This window comes from Leptosomus discolor, chromosome 10, assembly GCF_034619465.1.
Source record: "Leptosomus discolor isolate bLepDis1 chromosome 10, bLepDis1.hap2, whole genome shotgun sequence".
Lineage (NCBI taxonomy): Eukaryota > Metazoa > Chordata > Aves > Leptosomiformes > Leptosomidae > Leptosomus > Leptosomus discolor.
This window is the reverse complement of record NC_141400.1, coordinates 4,426,910-4,450,391: the sequence shown is the minus strand read 5'-3', so window position 1 is coordinate 4,450,391 and position 23,482 is coordinate 4,426,910. Positions and strand designations below refer to the sequence as shown.

The window sequence follows — 23,482 nt, the reverse complement described above, 5'->3', positions numbered from 1 at the left end:
TCTTGTCAGTGTCACTAAATAAATCTTGCTTCCCAAACAGCAAAATGTAATTAATTGACAATATAAGGAAAATTAAACTTGGTAGTCTGCAACAGACTGTGTTGACTTGTTTCAAAAATAGAGCCAAACAATGGATAAAAAAAGCTAGGCCATCAAATGTTACCTAGCTGTTTCTAGGTGGTTAAAATGGGACGTAGGCAGAAATTAGGAGCCTATTTTTGAGCCAATGAACCTGCTCAGCTGTGTCCTGATCTCAGCATATGTTATCTCTCTCCTCTTCAAAGAGGTAGGTTTTGTTTTGCTAGTGTTCCTAGCATACTGAAACCCCATTATGATGTGGGCAGTAAGACTTCTGCTATATCCTACTGTGTTTAAAAATCACTTCTTTCAGACTTGTAGGCTTGCCTCTGTAGTGACAGCTTGATACTTTCCCTTCTCTTTAAAAGGGGTGACAAGGTTTCACCCTTTATACAGTTCCCCAGTGGCTGAAGAACTGGCCCAAGATACAGAAGTCATAGAATATCTCAAGTTGGAAGGGACCGGTAAGGACCATAGAGTACAACTCCCTGCCCCTTTCTCCTAAAGGGGTTTAAGTTCTTGCAGCAGAGCAAAAGCATTGTCAAATCATTTAGGCACAGTCTTTAACCAAATTTTTAGAAAGGACTTCAGAATGGTTTCATTGAAAGCAGCCTGATTTTCTTGGGAGGTAAGGTTTTGAATACATTCATATACAGGAGGGAAACTTAACCTGGCTCTGTTCTCCTGAATGAAACTAAATGTAAGATTTTTCAAGAAAGGAAGGTTTCTGGAGATGGAGGGAGAAGGGAAGAGAAACAGCTTAACTATTGTGTTCCTTGGAAATATTAATAAAATAAAGTAATTCCTCTTCCATTTCTAAAAGAAGACACCTACCTGGAAAGGTTAATGTTATTAGAATCCTACACCAAGGAAGTTCTTGCTCATACTAAGTACCACAAAATATCGGTTTAAGGCGTCTCTGTCATCAGCTCTTTCATTATTTGCCCATGGAGGTAGCTCCCTAGTTTGGGTGCAGTGTTTTGAAGAACGCAGTCTGAGCTTTTTGTCTCCTTGCATACAGTGAAGGCTCTGGACAGGAAGGTGGCATCTTCCATACCTATGTCACTTCTGCACCTTCTAACCTGCTAATTTTCTAGCTTCGTAGTACAAAGCATGTTGATATACTGGTGAAGCATTGCAGGGGGTCAGAAACTTATTTGCTAGTCATGTCTGCGTTAATAAGCAATGTCTTTTAGAGGAATATACAGGGTAACGCTCATTTGCTGGAAACAAGTATTTTTATCCAAATTTTCTATGATTTTTCAAGATTAACTGTTTCATATATTAAAACTTGAAACTGCTTGTAGTGTCCCACCATTTTAATTCATGGATCTAGCTAATGATTTTCCTTTTTCTGAGTAGTCTAAGGATCAACCAGATTATGCATCGTACTCCCGAATGTCTTCATCCCCCACCCACAGCCTATATGTCTTTGTGAGGAATTTTGTTTGCCGAATTGGAGAGGATGCGGAACTCTTTATGTCACTGTATGATCCACAGAAATTAACAGTTATAAGGTAAGCTTTCTTTTTTTTTTTAATTTTCAAAAGAGTAGCAGAAGGAGCCAACCAAAAATGAATTAAAGTAGTTGTGAACATGCTAGTGATGCAGAGACTATATAAATAAAAGGAAGAAACCAAAAAGGACAGGGAAGTGTGCACAGATCTAGTTGGCAGCTACTGAAGAATTCTACTGGAAGGGATCCCAAGTATTTTGATAGGTAATTCCTGGACTGAACACTTCAGAATTTTGGAGATGCAGTTTAAAGTTAAGAGATCATTTTTGATGGGGAATGTTGTGGTGTCTGGGGTAAAGTGCTGAAACAGGGGGAAGGGCACAAAAAGGGAGTAACTTCCGAATTGAAAGCTGGATTAAGATTCTGTTGAGTATTCCCGTCAAACAGACTGATGATGGTAATGTTTCGTCTGAAAAACACGCCATTCTGTCTTATGTTCAAGTTATTTTTTGAAACTTGCTGATGGTTTTTTTTTAGTCTGGTATTAGATTTAAACAATCATCACAGACTACTGTCTGTTATGCAACATTTGCATAATCACCTACTGTGGTTTTTAATGTATTGTGAAAGGGAAGAATTTTTACATCACATGACAATAAGGTATTTCTCTTCAAAACAGTGAGAACTACTTGGTGAGATGGGGAAGCAGAGGCTTTCCAAAGGAAATTGATATGCTCAACAATCTTAAAGTAGTGTTCACAGTAAGTGTTTTCCAGTTTACCTTCCTTTGTACGTGCAAATTGGGTTATTCCTTCTCTGTGGTTACTATCAAACTCCTGAAGGTTGAGCAAGATGAATAAGGAAGCAGAAGTACTCTTAGAAACAGAGCAAGATGACCAGTCATTGAGTGCTTTAAGGCCGTGACAATGCTTCAATGTCTTTTCTTGAAATCAATTTGCTGCCTCATAAATTTACTGATGTCTTGATATTTTTTTATCTGCTGTACTTCTTGATGGCTATCATTTTCTCTATTTATCTTGCATTACATTTTCTTCAAACTTTAAACTGTTCAGTTTTTCGTCCTTTCTGTGGGCTCAGTTTGTTGGTGTTTTTTTTCCCCCCCATTGATTAATGAGGCTGAATTTATTACTGGAGGTCCTGTTTAAATTTCACGACTTAGTTGTTCTCCAAGTAATATTTATTTTTTTTTTCATCTATGTCTTAGGATCTCGGAAATAAAGACCTTAGCAGAGACAAAATTTATTTAGTTTGTCAAATAGTCCGAGTTGGAAGGATGGATCTCAAAGACAGTAACTCAAAGAAATACACACAAGGACTAAGGCGGCCTTTTGGAGTAGCAGGTAACTGATGTTTCCGGTGCGGTATCTGAAGCAGGACCCCAGGGATACTTGCCAACTCGGGACCATCTCTACCAAGACATGTCAGAATACAAAACAGCTGTATCAACTATCTTCCATATTTAATTTTCTAAGCCCATAAAGACTGCACCTACACTAGCATTTTAGTCCAGGTCAGAAATGTGCTTTTGAATTTAATTTCCTAATAATTCATACTTGCTGCTATGCAGTGCAAATGAAAGCACAGTACCAGAGGATAGTAATAAATTCCTTGCAGAAGAAATGAAACCAGTGGTTATGTTCCCAGAGGACCACCAGTGCTCTCATACCTGTATTGACAGGATTAGACCAACTCGTCTGAAGTAATTACCTCTTTACACAACGTCATGTTTGTAGTGTGGACTTTGTGGTAAATGTTCTGCTCCATGAACCTACCCCTATTGGGCTACACTGCTTGCTAGTGAAAAATCTGTATTTACCTTGCACACAAGAACGGTAATGTACATCATTCATAGATATGAGAAGCTTTTTTGCAATGTTGTTATATGTTTTGATGATTTTTCTTCTACTCTTCTAGTTATGGATATTACAGATATCATAAAAGGAAAAGCTGAAAGTGATGAAGAAAAGCAGCATTTCATTCCCTTTCACCCGTAAGACAGTCATAGATATCTTTTTTTTTAAACATGCACAAAAATATTTCTGTATCTCTTTGGCTGAAACAATCTGTAAAATGTTCAAGAAAAAATAAGTCTTCCTTTTAATAATTTTATGTTGTAATAGTGCTAACTATTTAAGTATCACTTTAAAAGGCATTTAAGACTTGACAGGGGTTCCACAGCATGTTAAATGAATGTATATTCCGATGAGTGTGCTCCTTCAGACAGCTGGTACCATGTCCTATTTAACAAAAGTATAAATAGTTACACATACTCAACAGTAAGCTTTACAAGTATGGATAACTAGTAATTTATGTGCTTGATTCTGTTCAGAATTTGAAAACAATCTGAGTAAAAATTTGGTTTCAGTTAAAAAGTAGTTGAATTGTCATACATCGAGTATGTTTAAAAGAAATGCCAGATCAGCTGCCTAAAAATGTGATACAGCTCAGAAGCTGAGATGCCAGTATTGACTGGAAATATATTTGGGCCGTCTACATAGCACTGCTACTATGTGCTATGGAGAACAACTTTGTCTAAAAGACCCAAGCATGACACACTGGTTTATTATTTCACTTGTTTACCATGTGATGCAACATGTTTGTTATGTGAGAACTTGTTTCTAATGTCAAAAGTAGCTGAAAAGAAATCATTCATTTGTCAGGCTGTTTATCATGGAGAGTGGACCGGAGCGGCACGTTGGTAAATACATTCACGTGGTGTGTTCCTACAAAATGATAAGCTTTCACATTGTCAGTCTGTCACAAAATGCCCTTCCTAAAGTTGTCGATTTAATCTTTTTCACTTCAGATTATGCGTAAGCTTAATGTAAGTGGTCTGCAACTTGAAGTGAGAGATAATGTAATTACAGAACATATCATAACAAGGTCAAGTACAGCAAAGAGGACTGGGGCTGTTTGTCATCTATGTTCTGAATGGTATTTGATGTATCTAGCACTTAATTCCTAGTAGACATTGTTTTTTCTCCTGCAGGGTAGTGGCAGAGAATGACTTTTTACACAGTCTCCTAAGCAAAGTCACTGCGTCAAAAGGAGACAGTGGTGGACAAGGTAAAGTAGAACTTTAAAAATTATTATTTATTTATTTTTAAAGTAAAGTGACAAGGACTTTCTGTGGAACTTTATTTTATATTGTTTACATTTTAGCGAAAGGCTTTTATGTTAGACTTGTAGCACCATCATGGAGGTGGGTCAACTTTGAAGCTGGAAGCGAAGAATCATCAGTTTGTTGCAGAATCTTGGAGGCTATTTAAATTAGTAGCTAGACTTTTGTATTATAGGGCTTTTGCTTTGAGCTAAAGGAAGTGGTGAAAGTGAATTCTTATCACCGGTTTGTTGGGTAGAAAAGGCAATCATCTGAAGAGCGGTTTTTTGTTAGTTTGGTTTTTTTTGTTTGTTTTGTTGTAGTTTGGTTTGGTTTTTTTCCTTATCACAAATATAATTTATTTTTCTTTTTCTCTTAATAGGTCTCTGGGTAACTGTGAAAATGCTTGTGGGAGATGTGATTCAAACTAGGAAGGACTATCCACATCTTGTAGACAGAACCACAGTTGTTGCTAGAAAGCTAGGATTTCCTGAAATAATCATGCCAGGTAGGAGGTGCTTTGTTCTGCAATAGGAGTGGATTTTTTTTTTTTTCATTCCCTGGTAAATGAGCATCATCTGCAGCCTTAGTTACTTCTGTAATGGGTAACTCAGGGGGTCTTTAGAATTCACTCTTCATGGTAAGTTTTGTTCCAATATTAGAATCTTATATAAACCAGTGAAATCCTTGCAAAGTATTTTGTAGTATTTAAACAGAAAAAATCAAATCAAGCCAGTGAGAGATAATCCCAGCTCTTTGTACATAGTTTTCTTGTCTTTAAGTAGATTATGGTGAGTGTTTACTTGATTTTTAAAGTAACCTTATTTTTATTGTAATTTATCACTGTCTTTTAATAATAACATATAGTAAACATGAGTTTACAGTCTCTTGATTTTTTTGGATTTATGGTTGCATATTTTCCAATTAAGCCACAGTCTGCAGTGCTCCTTTTGTAAAAACAAACACACATACCCCCCCCCCCCCCGAATTCAAATCTCGAAACTTCTTTTGAAAGAAATCACTAATTTGTTCACAGAAGAAAATTAAGAAATGAAGCTCCCTCTAGAGAGCTGTGTATTTGGGGAAAATTCAGTAATGCATCACCCGTCACCTCACCAGCAGGTGTCAGTGCAGGACGAGAATTGTTTCAAGTGACTTTGAGGACTCCCATTTGGTTCCTTTCGCATCACATAGTAATTGTCTTAGCTAAGAAAAACCGAGATGAAAATTTAAGTTCAGACGGAAAATAACATCCTTTTATCTGTTTCACTGTAGAAAAACAGGTACTCTTGTGAAGTTCTGTGGAGCCTATGCACTCATATAATTTTAATGGATTTTTAACCTTTCAATTTCTTTTTTAGGAGATATAAGAAATGACATTTATATTACATTGCTGTATGGAGATTTTGATAAATACAATAAAACAACTCAGAGAAATGTGGAAGTGATAATGTGTGTCTGTGATGAAGAAGGAAAAGTGATGCCAGTAAGTTTTTCTTTTTTTCTGTATGATGGACATTGAAATGTGAGTTACGTTATACCATTGTGCAAAAACTTGCTGTTCCCTCACTTGTGACAGCTCGTGACTGACAAGTTTTATGATGTTTAAAGTGACACATCTATTAAAGTCCTATGAATGTCTTGCAAAAAACTGTAATGAGAAATTACACTGAATGACTTGTTTTAGCTGTGTCAAGGAACAAATGCTGTTTCTGACAATTACTGCGTTCCTACTCTAGGGTTTTTCTTGTGGAAATTCCTAGGGGAATTCAATTTGCACATTAAAATGTTAGAAGTACCATTTCTGCTATATAACAAATACTTGATTTGTGCCAGGAACACTGGTCATTGTTCCTTGAATGAAGTACATGGCAAATAACTAAATTAGTGATAACAGAGGAGTGTAGATACTGTACAAATACAAATATTTACAGTGTCTTTTTGCTTGTCTGTTTCTGTTTTAAGGAATTTTTGTCTTTTCCTTAGGGCTTTTTAATATCACTTCAGTATTCAGGGGGGGGTTTGGCCTTTCCTTTTCTGAGCTTAAATTGTTCACTATATCAGTACTGTGATCATGAGGGTGAAATCATAATGATGCTTCTTAAGGTAAAATAAAGATGGAGCAACTCATTGTAGTACGTGACTCGCTGTCTGTGAACTACAATTAAATGCTTGACCTAAAATTTAAATTTAAAGCTTGAATGAGGAAAATCCTAAACCCACTTAATGCTTAGGGTCCACACAACAAATTGTAACCCGGATTACAAAGTACTACCTGTACGTACAAAACCACGTAACCATATGACTTGCATGTACAGCAGTGAACTCTGTTGTGAAATCAATTTCAGCAACCTCTATTCTGTCTATTCACAAACAATATGCTTAAAATACATATACCAAAGTATGCCTTAAAAAAGTTAACCTCTTGCAATGCATTGAATCTTGCATTCCAATGTTATCAATGTTCAGTTCTGCAGATGCATCCTTTCTCCCAATATAGGAGACAGTGCATTCGTAACCCTGCCTATGAACTGTAATACACGTTCGAATCATGCCTGCTTTCTGTGGGTAATATGCCTTCAACATGTTTAAGCAACAAGTTTGAGGAGTTAATAGAAAGGCTGCTGAATGCGAGTAATTACAAGAGTAACTGTTTTTCCCTTTTAGCCTCTAAAAAACAAATGAGTACCAGTAAACTTTCAAACCCACGAGTTTATGTTAATTTCTATGTTTCTAATTATCCCTGAATGAAAACAGTATATATTCTCTAAACAGGAAACTGGCTGCCTCTGTTGAGGTATGAAACTAGTTCCAGTTGAAGAGCTAGCACTAGATTTACTGTGGCAAGTAAAAGGCCTTTTGTTCCAAGTGAATGTGTCACAGAATATATTCAAACAAGTTGGCCCATAAAACTTGACAAATCTGTCACACAGATAAGACCTATACCTTTCCGCAGTTAAATCACTCTGACCGGACCTTACAAATCGTCTTCAGGTTTCAGCATCACACTCTTCTTGTCACAAGGCATCCTTGTGTCTGAAGCAGACGTCTAAGATCCAGCAGATTTTTTAGCAGGAAAACTGCACCTTTGCAGTAGATAGTGTGGCCTATATAGGGTTAGTTTCATCTGTGCCTTTAGTAGAGAATTTAAAGTTTACTTCTTTCATGCACTTCAGCTTCATGTCTGATGCCTGGTGTTGGCGATCTTGCTGCTTCGCTTATCAGCATTCGCAGTTCCTCTGCATGTACAATCCTCAACCGCCATCAGCTAGGAAAGATGGCTGTCAGCCAAGCCTCTTCACAGATTCACTAAAACCGAATTCCTAGATTTCAACAAACTGTGAACTTGATCAAAACTTTAAGTTGGATCTGCACTAGTTCTGATAGTCATTAGAGAATGGGAAATTCTAAATGTTGAAAAAATGCAGGAGGTCAGGCTGTTGGTGCGTCTACAACATCTAGTTTGGGTGTCACCTCTGGTACGCAGCCACAGACTTCCGAGACTCCACGGGAACAGAGTATTTTAAAGTAAATGGAGAAATAAAGGGAATAATGAAGTTTAGATTGTTTTTACTTCGTGTGTTTCTTCTACTAATTGAGACCATGCCCTGGTTACTTACATTTGTCGGTTTGAGAGAAATCAAGTCTGTATATGTTCATCACCCAGCTCTTCTTAGAACCTTTAACCCTGTAAAATGGGATCTACGGGTAGGTCCAGTATAATTATGGGAAATGTTTGTTTCCATTATGTTCAGAGGCCTGGAAAACGCAGTATCTTCATATTAATGCATCCTCTCTGTTGGTGCTTTCATGATTATTTAATTTTGAATGACGCCATATCCAAATGCAAAACTGCTTGTCAAGGCAGCCCTCATGCTCCACAATACAGGCTGCTCCTGACCCCCTGCAGGGTCTCCCAAGGCTCCAAGCGGGAGCTGTGCTGGGCCTTGGGGTAGCCTGGCGAAGCGGAGAGGCCCGTTAACCAGGGAGAGGTTTGCCTCGGCTCCCGGGGCCTCACAGGCACACACCTGCCGCTCTGAGGGCGCCATGGCTGCGCGGCCGAGGGCGGGAAGCGAAGCCCTGGGAGCTCGGGGCCTGCCTGGCCCCGGGCGCTGCGGCCGCCATCCCTTCGCGCCTCGGCCCGCGCCGACCCTGCGCTGAGGGGGAGCTGCCGCCCGCAGGCAGCGACGGGCGCCGGGGGAGGCTCTGGGTGGGTGGCGCGCTGCTTCGTTCGGCTTTGCTCCATTCACAGCAATTTACAGACCCTCGCGAGGCACTGAGCATTGTTTCTTCCATTCTTTTTTGTTAGAATGCTGTTTGCTTGGGCGCGGGGGACAAACCCGTGAGCGAGTATCGATCGGTTCTGTACTATCAGGTCAAACAGCCACGGTGGATGGAAACGTTGAAGGTACAGCGTAGATGCGCCTCACTTGCTCTTTTCTCTTTGTTTCTGGGTACCTCACACAGAAAAGTGGCACAGCATCAGCTTTTTCCTGAGAAATGCCTTGGCCCTGGATGCAGCTGGAAGGCTGGAGCCTTGGTCGTACGTCAGTTATTAGCGATCTGCGGTTACTGAGGCTTAAAAACATTGGCCTAGAAAAGGATGTTAAGATTTTGTTTAGCAAAACAAATGAGGTCATCTTAGATAACCTTATGTCCTAACGTGGCTCATCAAAAATGAAATACTGCATTTGTTCCATTGCAGTGAAACAAGGGAGATGAGAACCTTCAATTGTGTGATGTTTTTATTTTATTTTTTTTTTTTTAAGAAGCCACTCAAACCAAAACAACAGACCACCCCCACCCCAAATATGATTTTAGAGAGGAAAAAGCTGTCTTGGATTTCTTTAGAGATGCACCAATAATTATCTAATCTAGCTTTAATGTCATTCATTGGAAATATGCCCAGAAGCTTCCAGAAGTAGTTCTTATAAAGCTTATCTCAAGCTTGCTAGCAAGCATGATTTTTTTGAAGATGACTGTGGAAGACATTGCCATGTATGACAAGACGGCAATTATTACACTAAGATGTGTTGCTGAGATTGGGCAGGACAGGGAGTGAATGGAAGTGTGATTTGAAACAAGCTCACTTGTTGTTTTGAAAATATTGACCCATTCTGTTTTTTGCTTAATATACTAGTTTCTTTTAAAAATTATTCTGTAATTCAGACCTTTATGCAGAATCATTGACAGTAGATCATTTTGAAAAGTGTAGTTAATGTGGAGTGCTATGCAGTAAGAAATATATAGGGATGTTGTGAATGTATGCAAAGGAGTAAAAGTCTTTAAATTTTTAGACCTATAAACTTGATAATATAAAGATTTGTGCTTATGCAATTGCCCTATTTTGTTGCTATATTTATATTTGCTATAAGTAGGTATGCTACTTTAAGAATAAAGCAGTCAGAAATTCCTGGGATTCTGCTCAAGGCTTTGAAACTGAAATTAATCACAAAAATATACTTATTTTGCTAGAGTTTTCTTACCTTTTTCACCTGTTTATTAAATTGGTCATTAATATAGGTATATGAAATGTGGAAGTTTCATAGTGCAGAGGTGTTGCATAATTCTATATGGTTATCAGGGTAACTAGTGAGACTGCAGGGTGCTTATTTTCTGTTGTACAAGAACCTGTGTACTTTAACTCACTGGGTTCGGTGCTTCATTTCTTTGGTGGTGCTAGACTTTAAGCAAGTCTAATAGATAATTGCTTATCAGCCACTACTGCTGCTGCTGTGATCGGGCTTAGTAGTTTTAAATGGTCTGTGAAAGTCATTATGGAGCCAGAGAATTGGTGCTTGCTTATTCTAAAATAGGAGCTCATTGCAGGTGAAACCACTTCCCCCACACCCCCATAACTCTTCATTATTTTCTGGTTTTACAACAGGTAGCAGTCCCTATTGAAGACATGCAAAGGATACATCTGCGCTTCATGTTCAGACACAGGTCATCTCAAGAGTGTAAGTAGGGAATTTTTACTTCAGTGAATTTTTAATTCATTGATGGGTGGTCAACTGAGAAGACTTTGCTTTGCAGCTAAAGATAAAGGAGAAAAGAATTTTGCAATGGCCTACATCAGATTAATGAAGGAGGATGGAACAACTCTTCAAGATGGCACCCATGATTTGTTAGTCCTAAAGGTATTGGAACAATTTTTTCTCTTTCTCCTACAAGACACCTTTTTTTCACACCCTTGTCTTGCACTGTATTGTTTGTTTTCTTAGAATAATAAAATTGATCTAGCACTATCACCAATAAATATTATGGTTTTCATCTGAAAAAAAAAAAATGTCACTTGTCCCATGGTCAGTAAGCCTTCTTCTAAGTTTTAGTTAGAGGTGTTACCTCAGCACAATGAGAGATGGTTACTCTTCCTGCTGTTTTTACTAAGTTTGTGCTTTTGGCCTTCTGTAGCACAGAGGAAGTCATGCTAAAGCTCAGTAGCTGGACGTGTACCATTAGTCTTGTAAAGTGGGAGGAAAAGTGTTGTTTTGATTCCTTTAGAATCTTTGTCACATGAATAACCAGAATGTAGTCTGAGGGAACTGGTTGTTTTAAACTGCCCTGTGTAGTTACTCAGGTACAAAAGCGAAAGCTTCAGGAATTTGATTTTGGACATGAGGAATAGTTTTGGCTAGCCCTGACTGGACACAGGTAGCATTTTTGACTTTGTGAGCTGAAGCAAGGAACAGGTGTGTCAAGAGTTGTTTTTTGTTGGTGGTTGAGGTTGGGTTTTTTTTGCTGCCTTTATGTTTGTTTTGTTTTGGTTTTTCCCCATGGAGAATAGTGTCTAGCAGGAGCTAAGAACCAGAAATCACTTTACATACAGAAGAATTTTTACTTCAGGTATTTCTTAGACCTCGTTTCAGTAAGCTAGTTTGCCATCACAGTAATGGCAAGTGAGATGCATACTACTAAATTGAAGTGTTTAGGTACTCTAACGAAGATTAATGCCAGTGTATTGTTACTTACCTTCTCTTTACTGATATCACCATTGATAAATACTTAGACCAGAAGGAAAATAACAATCGTGTTGTCTGTGTAGTTAATGTTGGTTATGAAATTCCATCTAATTTGTTCCTGCATCAACCTGGTATTTTTTTCCTTAAGTGGCAGCATATGAGAAGTGCTAAATGAAGTTGACCTAGTTTATACTGGGGAGAAACAGACAGATTTTGTGACATCAGTTTGCATCTTCTAGTATTAAAAACAGTAATGGTAAGCTGTAAGTGTTTTAAACAGTCGTACATCTGGCCTCTCAAAATAAGTAATTTGAAAACTGCAAAGTTTAAACAACGTACTTTATTTTCACTGCCTTCAGGCATTGAATCTTTGAGATACTTCTGGATCAAAATTTCAAGTCTTTTCCCCATTGTCTGTCTAAATTGTCTCAAAAAAAGGAAGTCAATATTCTCTTCTGGTTGCAGAAATTGTGAGAAGTAATTATTTGTCAAGGTTGTTACGGTTATAAAAGTTAGTAATGCTGTCTGTTTTGTTGCATAAGGATTTTGCCTTTTGTCTTCCTGAGTCTCTTTCTAGTAAATTTTTAACCTTGCTTCTTGTTTGATAGGAAGTAGAGACTGCACACCTACCAGTCACTGAATTGGATACAACCCCAAAACTTCATAAAATCATTCTAGATTATGGTTTTTGTAACTGCTTTTTCTGCACAATTGTAAACTAAGGATCTGCAATTGAGTCAGATCTGTCATGCTGCTGTAGCCTTAAGTGACAGAGCTCATAAACTCATTGGGGAAACTTTCTTCAGTAGTTTTTTTTAAGAACAATTATATTCTCTAAACAGTGAGGAGTATGATTTTTATTGTCTTTGTCTAAAAACTGCTTTCTTGTCTGGGGCATGAATCAAGAGTTGAGACATATAAAAATCTGAGGGTTTTGGCATGCAACTTAATGAAATACAGGAGTGAAAAATACCTCTTGGCTCTCTGTTTTTCTACTGTTCATTCCACTGAAAAGCATAAATTCTTTCATGTATGTGTCAGCTACTGCATCATATTGTCTAATTTAAAATATAAACTTACCATGCCCTAATCTTTTATGTTAAAGGTCCAGGTATTAAGTTATAATGGACATACTAAAATAGTGCTGCTGTTCTTTTCCTCTTTGGTCCCATTTTCTATTCTTAAATTGTGTGCACACATCGTAACGGTGTTGTCTATATCCTGTATCCAGTCTTCAAGGTGATGCTCAATAGTCTATTTTGTTCCGTACCTATTGACATTTTAATGAGAAGCCGGCTCTTGCTTTTACTCTCCCAGTGGTGTCACCCCTCGTAGTTCCTTATTGCATAAACCACACACCTTTATAATTTCAATGTCGTATTTTCCCTGTGTGTTCGTTGCAGCCTTTCTTGCTGACTACTGTGGGCTCCTGGTTTACCTGTACACACCATGATGGGACTTGGCTATTCTTTATCCTTCAGCGCATGCATTTGAGTCCATAGAAACATAGCTTTTTATTTCCTGCTGTAGAAATTACAAAATAAGTCGAATTTTAAATCCAGTGATGTGAAATATGTAATAAATGGTATGTTGTTTTTTCAGGGGGACAGTAAAAAAATGGAGGATGCTGGTGCTTATTTGGCATTACCTTCTACTCGTCAGCACGTAGAAAATAAAGGAGCAACCATAGTTAGGAACTCGAGTCTTGTAGGGGGGCTTTCAGTAAGCTCCCGAGATGCATTTTATATTTCAACTCTTGTTTGTTCTACGAAGTTAACTCAGAATGGTATGTATCTTCTCAACAGAAGTAGAAGTTTTAGAAAGAAGACGCTTGCACAAATGATACCTCACATCTTAAATTTTAATGTCTGCCCATTTATTTTTTATTAGTGGGCTTACTAGGACTCTTGAAGTGGCGTATGAAGCCAGAGCTGCTTCAGGAGAACCTGGAAAAACTGAAGATTGTGGATGGAGAGGAAGTTGTGAAGGTATAGTTTTGTATAGTTATTCTAATAGTAGTTATTCTGTATGTCCTGTCATGCCAGAGCAGAAAAAATGCTGCATTGTTTCAAAAAGAAAGAGACGTGAGGGTCAGTTACAGGAACCACAGGAACTTGGAAAAGCCTGTCAGTTACACCTTCTTTTATGGGTGTCATTCAGTGTAATGCCTTTGTTGGGGATGGCTTGCAAAAGACATGAGCAAAGCTCTTCCTTAGAGGAAGCAAGCACCTGGACAGGGTTCTTAATGGTGTTAGCCATCTTTTTTCTGCTTATTACTTCCAAACATCTATGGTATTGGCTACTGGTAGGCTGCAGAGACCTGCAAGATTACTGGAGTTGCTGGCAGTTAATTCATTAGGATCCTTTTCTGCTTTCTGTTGTTTTATTTTGCTGGAAATTTTGTGCATGAATGGAGAATTCAATACCAAGAATATTATTTGGAGTTATTACTGCCTTGGTCAGGTGCTTACACACGTCACAGGTAAACTTTAATTTTGAACATTCACAGAAAATTTTATTGTACAACTTGATAGGGTATGAAGGCATCTCAGGAGAGAAGGAGGAAGGAGAACTTAAAAAAAAAAATATATTTTTTTTGAACTAAACAAAGATTTGGGTCTCAAGGCACTGAGATATTTTGATTTAAAGTGAGCTTTGAATCAAACCACAGAAGTGTGAAGTGTGTTTTTAATCATAATGTGAAAATAGCAACTACTAATCTGTATCACTAGGGAACTAGGAATGTCATGTATATAATATTTTTAGGTTTTCCATAAGCTTTGAGCTAAGCATGTATTATTGATTGCTCATGTGTCTGAGGATGTAGGTTCTTAAAATTAAAGGAACTAGAGCCTAAATCCTCAGAAATGTTTTCTGAATTGAAGTTTCAGTGAAGGCCTCTAAAATTCTTAACTTGAGAGAAACCAAGTCTACTGCCTGAAAACTGACTTGTGAGGTTTTCAGGTTGAATTGGTTGCCAGTTTGTCATTTCATGTTGTTCTATAGTTTCTTCAAGACACGCTGGATGCCCTGTTTAACATCATGATGGAACATTCCCACAGTAATGAGTATGACATCCTTGTCTTTGATGCACTGGTAAGAATCAGCACTGAAGGATTTTATTTGTCAAAGAAAAGAACCCTATAAGTTTGAGCTATCTAGTTGTTTATTTCAGGGAACTAGTCTTAAAATCTCCATAGAACAGATGGAACATTGCTATTTGACTGAAAAGCAAATTTCTTTAAAAACTCTTAAATAATGGATTATCAAAAATACCTAAGACGACTAATACTTAAATATAAAATGTGACTTTATGAAAAATGCTAATCATGTCCATGTCTGTGTAGATATATATCATAGGACTTATTGCAGACCGTAAGTTTCAACATTTTAACACTGTTTTGGAAGCGTATATCCAACAGCATTTTAGTGCAACATTGGCATACAAGTAAGTTTATTTTCTGTTCTTCTTTCTCTGTTTTTTGGGTTTTTTTTTTTTTTTTTTAGTTTTTTTTTTTTAAGACCTCTATCATAACATTAAAGATAGTAAATCCTGTTTGTGACTTTTCTCATAATTAGTGGTGACTGTTGTTTTGATGCCACTGTTTGCTTACCTGGAAACCTGTCTGTGAGAGACACATGATTATAAGTAGAGTTAATTGACAAATAGTAAATGATTTGGGGTTAAATGACTCTTTGGCATTCGTTTTCTCTTGCTGTGTCTGAGCACTTCACCTGTATCCTGTCAAATCTGTCAAAAGATTCTTTGCTGTAAAGCCTCTCCCTTTACATTCCTGGACTTAGCCTGAAATGCCCTAAGTGAGGACTAGAGGATATCCTTAACCCATTTATATAGGTTTCCACATATTCTTTTACAGGAAACAAACTCATGGGGAAAAAAAATTATTTGGGAACTGTCATATGTAGTTCACAGCCTGATGTTGCACCACAAGGGTTTCAGTGCAGTGAACTGGAATTTTTGGTATTTGTTACGTGGTCTGTGGTGAATTGGAGTCTTAGTATTTGTTATGTGGTCATGCCAGTGGGCAGGTGGACAGGCTTTTGGTTTTTCAATTTTTTTTTAATTTTTGCAGCTACTAGGTAATGCCCACATGGGAACACATGGGTTCATAGAAGAGAATAAATACTGTGGAGACATGTTGTACAGTAAATTTAATACTGGATTGCTGCTTTATTTTAAAAAAGTTTTTGCGGATGATGGTAGGATAAAATCACTTTGAATTATGAAGAAAGATAACATCGTCAGTTAGTGCTATATCAGGATAGATGGGTTTTTTTTTTTTTTTTCATCTACCTGAAGTCTTGTTCTGGCAACTTAATGGGGTGGCAGATTGAAGCAGAACTTTAATTTGGGATATGAATAATAGATGGAAGACCTTAGCTGAAGGTTTGGAATAGTTGAGGATATCTTGTATCACTCTCTCCGCAAGTTTGTGGATGACACCAAGCTGTGCAGTGCAGTCAACACGCTGGAGGGAAGGGAGGCCATCCAGAGAGAGCTGGACAGGCTGGAGAAGTGGGACCGTGTGAACCTCATGAAGTTCAACAAGGCCAAGTGCAAGGTCCTGCCCCTGGGTCAGGGCAATCCCAAGCACAGACACAGGCTGGGGGATGAGTGGATTGAGAACAGTCCTGCGGGGAAGAACTTGGGGGTGCTGGTGGGTGAAAAAAGGAATATGACCTGGCAACTTGCACTCGCAGCTCAGAAAGCCGATCACATCCTGAGCTGCATCCAGAGCAGCGTGTCCAGCAGGTCGAGGGAGGGGATTGTGCTCCTCTGCTCTGCTCTGGTGAGACCCCCCTGCAGGGCTGCGTCCAGCTCTGGAGCCCCCAGCACAAGACAGACATGGATCCGCTCGAGCGGGTCCAGAGGAGGCCACGCAGATGCTCAGGGGCTGGAGCAGCTCCCCTGTGAGGACAGGCTGAGAGAGTTGGGGTTGTTCAGCCTGGAGAAGAGAAGGCTCTGGGGAGACCTTAGAGCGGCCTCCCAGTACCTGAGGGAGCCTACAGGAAAGGTGGGGAGGGACTCTTGATCAGGGAGGGTGGTGGTAGGATGAGGGGCAGTGGTTTCAAACCGAAAGGGGGAAGATTTAGATTAGATATTGGGAAGAAATTCTTCACTGTGAGGGTGGTGAAACACTGGCACAGGATGCCCAGAGAAGCTGTGGCTGCCCCCTCCCTGGCAGTGTTCAAGGCCACATTAGATGGGGCTTGGAGCAATCTGGTCTAGTGGAAGGTGTCCCTGCAGGGGGTTGGACTAGATGGTCTTTAAGGTCTTTTCCAACCCAAACCATTCTGTGATTCTATGATCGTAGTGTCCTGTGCTGAATTTGCGTCAGTTCCAACTCAACAGAAAATGTCATGCAGATCATAGGCAGTAGTACACAATCAATCCTTTCTCACATTCTAGGAAAGATAGTCAGAATTATTTGGCTCAGAAAGCTCAAGCACAAGCTACATACTGTTCTTTAATCCTCCTTCACTCCATATGTAATAAGCACATGTAATTTAATGCTTTATATTATTGTGAAGGAAGAAAAGGTTGGGTATAGAATCTCTCAGGACAGTCTTATTTGCTTAAAATATTTCTAAGGCTTACCTGACTGGAAGTTTCTGATGATTTAATCAAAGTGGCAGAGACAAAAATATGGTTGTTCCCCAAATCGTGAGTTTTCATGGCATCGTTGGTTCCATGCACAAATGGAAGATGTACTTTGCTTCAAGAAGCCTTTATGAAATAAATAGCTGTGTATGGCCTAACTCATAGTTAGGAAGGGGATACTGTGCCCCAGTCGTATTATGAACATATCATGATACGGTATTTTGGCCAAAATGTTAGGGAGTTATGCTGTTCCTGTTTAGTCATCCATTTGTACCTAGCTTTTAGAGAGGTCCGAGAGGACTTAGTATTGATAGCTGAGGGACCTTGAGTGGACTGTCCCTGCATACAAGTTGGATAAATTTTGTTCCAACTCAGTACAGAGCTGTGAGTTGAGAGAAGCTATAAAAAGGAGTAAATGGAAACACACAATGGATATAGTGCCCAGAAGGCTGAGAGGCTGAAAGCATGATGTTTTGATCCTAAAATGTGAGTTAGGCTACTGCAGTGGGGCTGGGGATGTGTCTATTCATTACACAGATAGAGCAATATATACTCACACACATATATATATTTATATATATGCTTTCTGTGCAGTAGCAAGCAGTTTTTGGAGCTGCTATTTGCATGCAAGTGTGTTCCAAATATCATAGTGATCGCTTACTAATGTTTCATCAGTCCAGATAGTGAACTGTTAATTTTTATGAACATCCTAGTTTGGTTTTTGTTATTTAGTTTTGGTTGATTGATTTTGTTTGTTTAGGGTAGGGGCTAGTAGGTTTCTGTTTTTGTAGTGATGTAAGGAAAAAAAAGCCCAGAACCAACCACCCTTACTTTAGTTCTTCTTACAGCTACATTAAGATCAAGATTACATCATTAATGCTGGTTTAATCATTTAAGGTGAAACTATAATGAATTAAAGGACTTACTTTTGGATGAGATTTTGCACTTTTTTAGCGGATTGCGTGTTTAGCAAAAAATTGTCTTTGGATTCAAAGGAAAGAAATGTTTAAATAAAGTAAATACTTTGAGCAGGTATTGCTGTGCACCAGAATATTGTATGATTTGCATGCGGTTAATTTAGACCGTGTAGTGCTGTTTAATCACTGCTTAATGTAGGTGGGCAGAAATAACATTTTGTTATTTCTTATAAACCTCTGTAAAAGTGCTTCCAGGATTGTGTGAAGTCATACTGCTGTTTTGAGATTTCAAATTGCTTTCTTGCTTGTGCAGTTAAGAATTGGCTCCTCATTTGTTTATACTGATAGAATTTGTGCAGCATAAATGCAAAAATAGATGCAGTACATTTCATTGTGTGTGCTTGACTAAGCACAAACATTTATTTAGAGTAGCCAAACAAGTTAGAGAAGTTCATTTAAAAAAAAAAAAGATTATTTAAAAAATGTTTTCTAATTTCAGGAAATTAATGACTGTTCTGAAGACTTACCTGGATACCTCCAGCCGAGGGGAGCAGTGTGAACCTATCCTAAGAACTCTGAAAGCACTGGAATATGTTTTCAAGTTCATTGTTAGATCGAGGACATTATTTTCACAGTAAGTACCCAGGCTATTGCCGTTTAACTAGCAGTCCAGTATCAGAAATAGAAGTAGACCTGAGAAACAGAAAAAAATTATTCCGGAACAGAATTGTATTTTTTGTTTTTATGAATGAAACATAAAAGCTGGCAACTGGCCTAAAATACAGACATTGCTGAGATACTTTTTGGAGAGAGAATCTTCAAAAAGCTGCTTTCTGCTTCACAGAGTAAGTTCCAGAGACGTGTTCAGTAATAGCAGCCGATTTCAAAGGGTGATTATTCTTTGTGTCAGGTGACTTGGCCTAAGACCAATGGATGGCCAAACGTTGCGACAGATGGCTTGAAGCTGGATGCTTGTCCTTGAGATCGTGGTGTTCAGCAGCTCAGACTGTGCATAGAATAATGTAATTTTCAGTAGTCATTGTCCAACTGAATGTAGGGTTTCGGATCTCCAGCTAATTAATTTATAGGGATGTCTCAATGAACTGGATATGTATAGCTCAGCCAAACAGACAAGGTATAATATTTACAGGTGGTAGTCAGGTTTAGGGAAAAGGGAGATGGGGAGAGTGAAGGACATGAAAACGGGAAGGAGAAAAACTACACTATGTTGTGTTCCCCCCTTCTTCCCCTAGCCCTTAAGGACTCTCACCATATCCCACAGACCCCATCCACATCCTCTGTTTTCTCTTTTCTGCTTCATCTTTTTCCATTTATCCTTTGGCTGGTTTCCCCTAGTACTTGTGCCATTGTCCCTCTGCTACGTGGCTGAAGGAATGCAGTGTCAGAAGATACACAGTGGTAAACTCCGAACTGTAGGTTTTGTTTGTGGTTGGCAGCCAACAGAACAGAAAGGTGTTCTATTTTATCTATTTTTTGCTCAGTGTGAGCTCTAATACATTTTTTCTCTGTTATTCTGATGCCCATTTTTAAGAAAAATCCATGTAAATGTATAGTTTTGTAAGAGTAAGTATATTTGAATTACTAAAACTTGATGAAGCAGGAGTAGATTGAGAAGTTATTTTTAAGTTTTTATATTGTCTCTAGGAATTTACTATTTATAGATAGATACAGATAAACAAGGTGGAAAGCTGTATAAAGAAGGAAATGGTACTCATGAGAATAGAATATAGCTAGTAGTTCAAAAGCTTTATTTTAAATTCCTTTAAGTGTCATGGCAAAAGGGAACATTTAAAGTTTTGGAGAAGGAAGCATTGTGTAGAGGATTATGGAAAATTTCTTGTGTAGATGAAGGTCAGAAGGCAGGTTTTTGTTGCAGGCGTAACTTTGGTCTTTATTTTAATCCCTGGTATTAGCTGGCAGCAGAAGGTGTACATTGGACAGCCTGTGGTAAATTAGGTTGTTGCGATATGTTGCATAGTCAAGTGATTAGCCATACATATCTACTCCTTTTAGTTTTCCCTGTAAATGCTTTAACTGGAGGTCTGAAACTCTAAAGTCAATTGGAGAATTATTATTACAGGCAGTAACAGCTCTTGAAAACAGTAGCCTCTGGCAAGAGTAAGCGAAGAGTGAACAGTATCATCTGATAGTGTTTATCCACCTATAGCTGCTGTGATCTAACTTTTTGCAGTCAACTTCCTATTGTCAGACTGGTCATGAAAAAGAAGATAGGGAAGAAATGGAGTAATGTATTTTCTTCCCATGAGAAAAGTTAGGATTTGCAATTGAAGTACTTGACTTTCAAGGGCTGAGATTAGCCTTCTTGGAGACAAATATTTTGTATTTATAGAGCTGAGACAGATCTTTGGATGATTCTCTCATAAATTTGATGGGCTGCTTAAGAAACTAAGATGTCTTGTTAAAAGGTAAGAGACATTACGAAGTGAAAATTGTGTAGGGAAGAGATGAGTAATGACTTCTAATATTACATACAAAATGGGAGATGCTTTTTATCTCATTGTCAGGCAGATGCATTGGAGATAATAAAGTTCTACTTTAATTTGCATTCATTCAACCCTGTTGAAGCTACAGAGTTGTGATGAAAGCAAACATTCTTTTACTCCAATCAGCTGAACTGAGATTTTGTCCTGTGGCTGTTTGTTCAGTGACTATGTTTTGTAGAAAGGTCATCTATATTAGCCAAAGGTTTACATGACACAGACTCTGAAAACATTAAGTGTTTACTTTGCTCCTTTCATTGGCCTAAGGTTGTTTTTTGTGTTGAAATTCACATACATCGTTGTGATAAAGTTGTTTCCAAGCAAATAATTAGTAATCTTTTAAAATTTGCTTTCAGAACAAGTGATTTCAATAGAAATTTAACACAAAAAGTGTGTCCAAGGCTAGATGATAAGTCAGGAAATAGGATTATCATTCTAGCTGATTTAAATTAGTCCTGGTGTAAATTTAAAAAGCACGCTTAATAGATGTTGCGTGATGCTTCTGCCTCCCTCCTTGCCCAAGAGGTTTAGTCAAGAAAGCTCCAAATTTCCACTTACATAAAAGAAAATAGAATCACAGAAGGGTTTGGGTTGGAATGGACCTCAAAGACCATCCAGTTCCAACCCCCCTGCCATGGGCAGGGACACCTTCCACCAGACCAGGTCACTCCCAGCCCCATCCAGCCTGGCCTTGAGCACTGCGGGGAGGGGGCAGCCACCACTTCCTTAGGCAGCCTGTGCCAGTGTCTCACCACCCTCAGGGTGAAGAGCTTCAAGAAAGGTTTAAGAAAAGTTTAAGAAACTTCATTTACTTTTGCAGCACTGTTAATATATGACTATACAGTCAATAAGGGCTGTGTCAGTACATTAGCTGAGTAACTTTAAGAAACGCTTAGACTGACACAGGCACGTTGTTACAACCTGTGTGTACTTTCATTCCCATTGAAACATAATTTTAAATAGCCCCCACGTGCCACAATCTTCAGTATGTTAAAAGAAAACTAAACCATTTAACAAAAAACCAAGGTTCCAAAATACCATAATAAGACGACATTTCAATGTAAGTGAGCTTGTACTAAAATTTACTTGTTTCAAGATGCCTTTCACATCCAAGTTTTTCAGATATGCATTTTTTATACAGCTTTCACACCTCAGTAGGGACATACCTCAAGTAGTGTGCATCATGTATGTTGTATCCAGGTATATATAATTTTTTTCCTCTCCAGATAACGTTTTGGATCTTGGGTTTCCTTTCCAATAACTGACGTGATTCTCATTGACAAGCCCTGACCTAAACAGGGCAGAGGCTGTGAGCCTGAATAGTGTACATCTCTGTTTTCCTTTCCTCAAAGCTTCTTGCCAGTCACTGTATTAATAGCAGTTTTGGGTTTTCCTTGATGTAGACAAAAGTTCTTAATTTGCCTTTAGTTCTCTTAAGGACTTCAGTTTCAAGCTGAAAAGAAAAGCACATGACACTGGACTACCTGACTTTAAAAAGAGGGATTTTTCTCTTCCTGCAGAGAAGGCAGTACATGGGAGGTGCAGCATTTAGTTCACAGTATCTTACGCGCATTTCGGACTTCTCTTGTTGCTTTAGGTTTTTTCTTAGTTTGTTTTTCTTTAACTATTGACAGCTGTTTCGGGTAACTAATTTAACATGTCACCAGTATTTTTTACTGTTTATGTAAGCAGTATTTAGAATTAATAGCTAATATGACCAGTACAGGTGATAATCTGAAAAATTCAAACTTTAGGACAGGGAATGAAGAAATAATGGAGTGAGCTTAATTTAAACGCACTTTTTAACTTTTAAGCATCAAGTAGAGACTTTTTTCAAAAAGCAACTGGTTAATGGGGACAGTAAAAAATAGCTATTTGAAAAAGTGCAATAACAGCAGAAGAAATAAACAGTGATAATATGTGAAATATATCCTGGAGTAGCTCAGTTGTAGTGGGGGGGAAAAAACCCAAGATTTTTTTTGCATATATGTAACTTTGAAAGTGACATTACTTTCTTTTTATAAGCTTAAATCTGGGAGGTGACATTCTTTAGAAGCTTTTAAAAAATTGAAAATGCTTATGTTGTGTTCAAGCTGAAGAATTTGTACACAATACAGTGAACAGCAGTTATAACCACTGGTGAAATATCTATGTACATAATACTGGATCAACATAAAATGTATTTTTAAGGTAATGTTAAATCTGGTACATTTAGGACTATGAAACTTTCTGATTCTGAAAGGATAACCCAATGCATCTCTCAACAGGTTATATGAAGGCAAAGAACAAACAGAATTTGAAGAATCTATGAGGAGGCTCTTTGAATCCATCAACAACCTGATGAAAAGCCAGCATAAAACTGCGATTTTGTTGCAGGTTGGTGTGAGCATGGTAACAAGTTGGGTTTGACCTTTTTATATGGTTTTGGTTTGTGGTCTTTTTGGTTTTGTTCTTTTTAAGTTGAAGAAAAGACACTCTTAGGAAACTTGTCTTTTTTGTCTCTTTTGTAATTCCCCTTTGTTGGAAGACCAAATTATCTAACTGGGTTGAAAAGGTCAGGAGAAGATGTATTTATATAATTTTATGAGTGTAGTGAATGGAAGAATGAAAACACAGATGCTGGAATCTTTTAGGGAATCTAATGAAGTGAAGCCTCCAATGGGAGATGAATGTTTGATTCTTGGGTTTCTTCAGATGATGCTAGACAGGGATTCCACAATCTTAGTTTGAAAAACTTTATAGTGTCAGTCTTTTGGAGGTACATTGTTTAAAGAACTGAAAATAGGATCAAGTTTCCCATTCC

General features: G+C 38.2%; 1 protein-coding gene across 1 annotated transcript in view; it reads left to right on the top strand.

The window, feature by feature from the left end:
• The window catches only part of DOCK2 (dedicator of cytokinesis 2), a 197,169-nt gene that overhangs the window by 14,321 nt on the left and 159,366 nt on the right, over positions 1–23,482 (top strand). The window contains exons 8-23 of the mRNA XM_086470823.1: positions 1,441–1,595; positions 2,214–2,295; positions 2,760–2,895; positions 3,470–3,545; positions 4,545–4,621; positions 5,038–5,163; positions 6,017–6,141; positions 8,965–9,063; positions 10,543–10,615; positions 10,692–10,795; positions 13,220–13,403; positions 13,508–13,605; positions 14,624–14,713; positions 14,965–15,065; positions 18,657–18,791; positions 22,947–23,055. Of these exons, the coding sequence (XP_086326949.1) occupies positions 1,441–1,595; positions 2,214–2,295; positions 2,760–2,895; positions 3,470–3,545; positions 4,545–4,621; positions 5,038–5,163; positions 6,017–6,141; positions 8,965–9,063; positions 10,543–10,615; positions 10,692–10,795; positions 13,220–13,403; positions 13,508–13,605; positions 14,624–14,713; positions 14,965–15,065; positions 18,657–18,791; positions 22,947–23,055 (1,770 nt within the window). The remainder of the gene's footprint in view (positions 1–1,440; positions 1,596–2,213; positions 2,296–2,759; positions 2,896–3,469; positions 3,546–4,544; positions 4,622–5,037; positions 5,164–6,016; positions 6,142–8,964; positions 9,064–10,542; positions 10,616–10,691; positions 10,796–13,219; positions 13,404–13,507; positions 13,606–14,623; positions 14,714–14,964; positions 15,066–18,656; positions 18,792–22,946; positions 23,056–23,482) is intronic.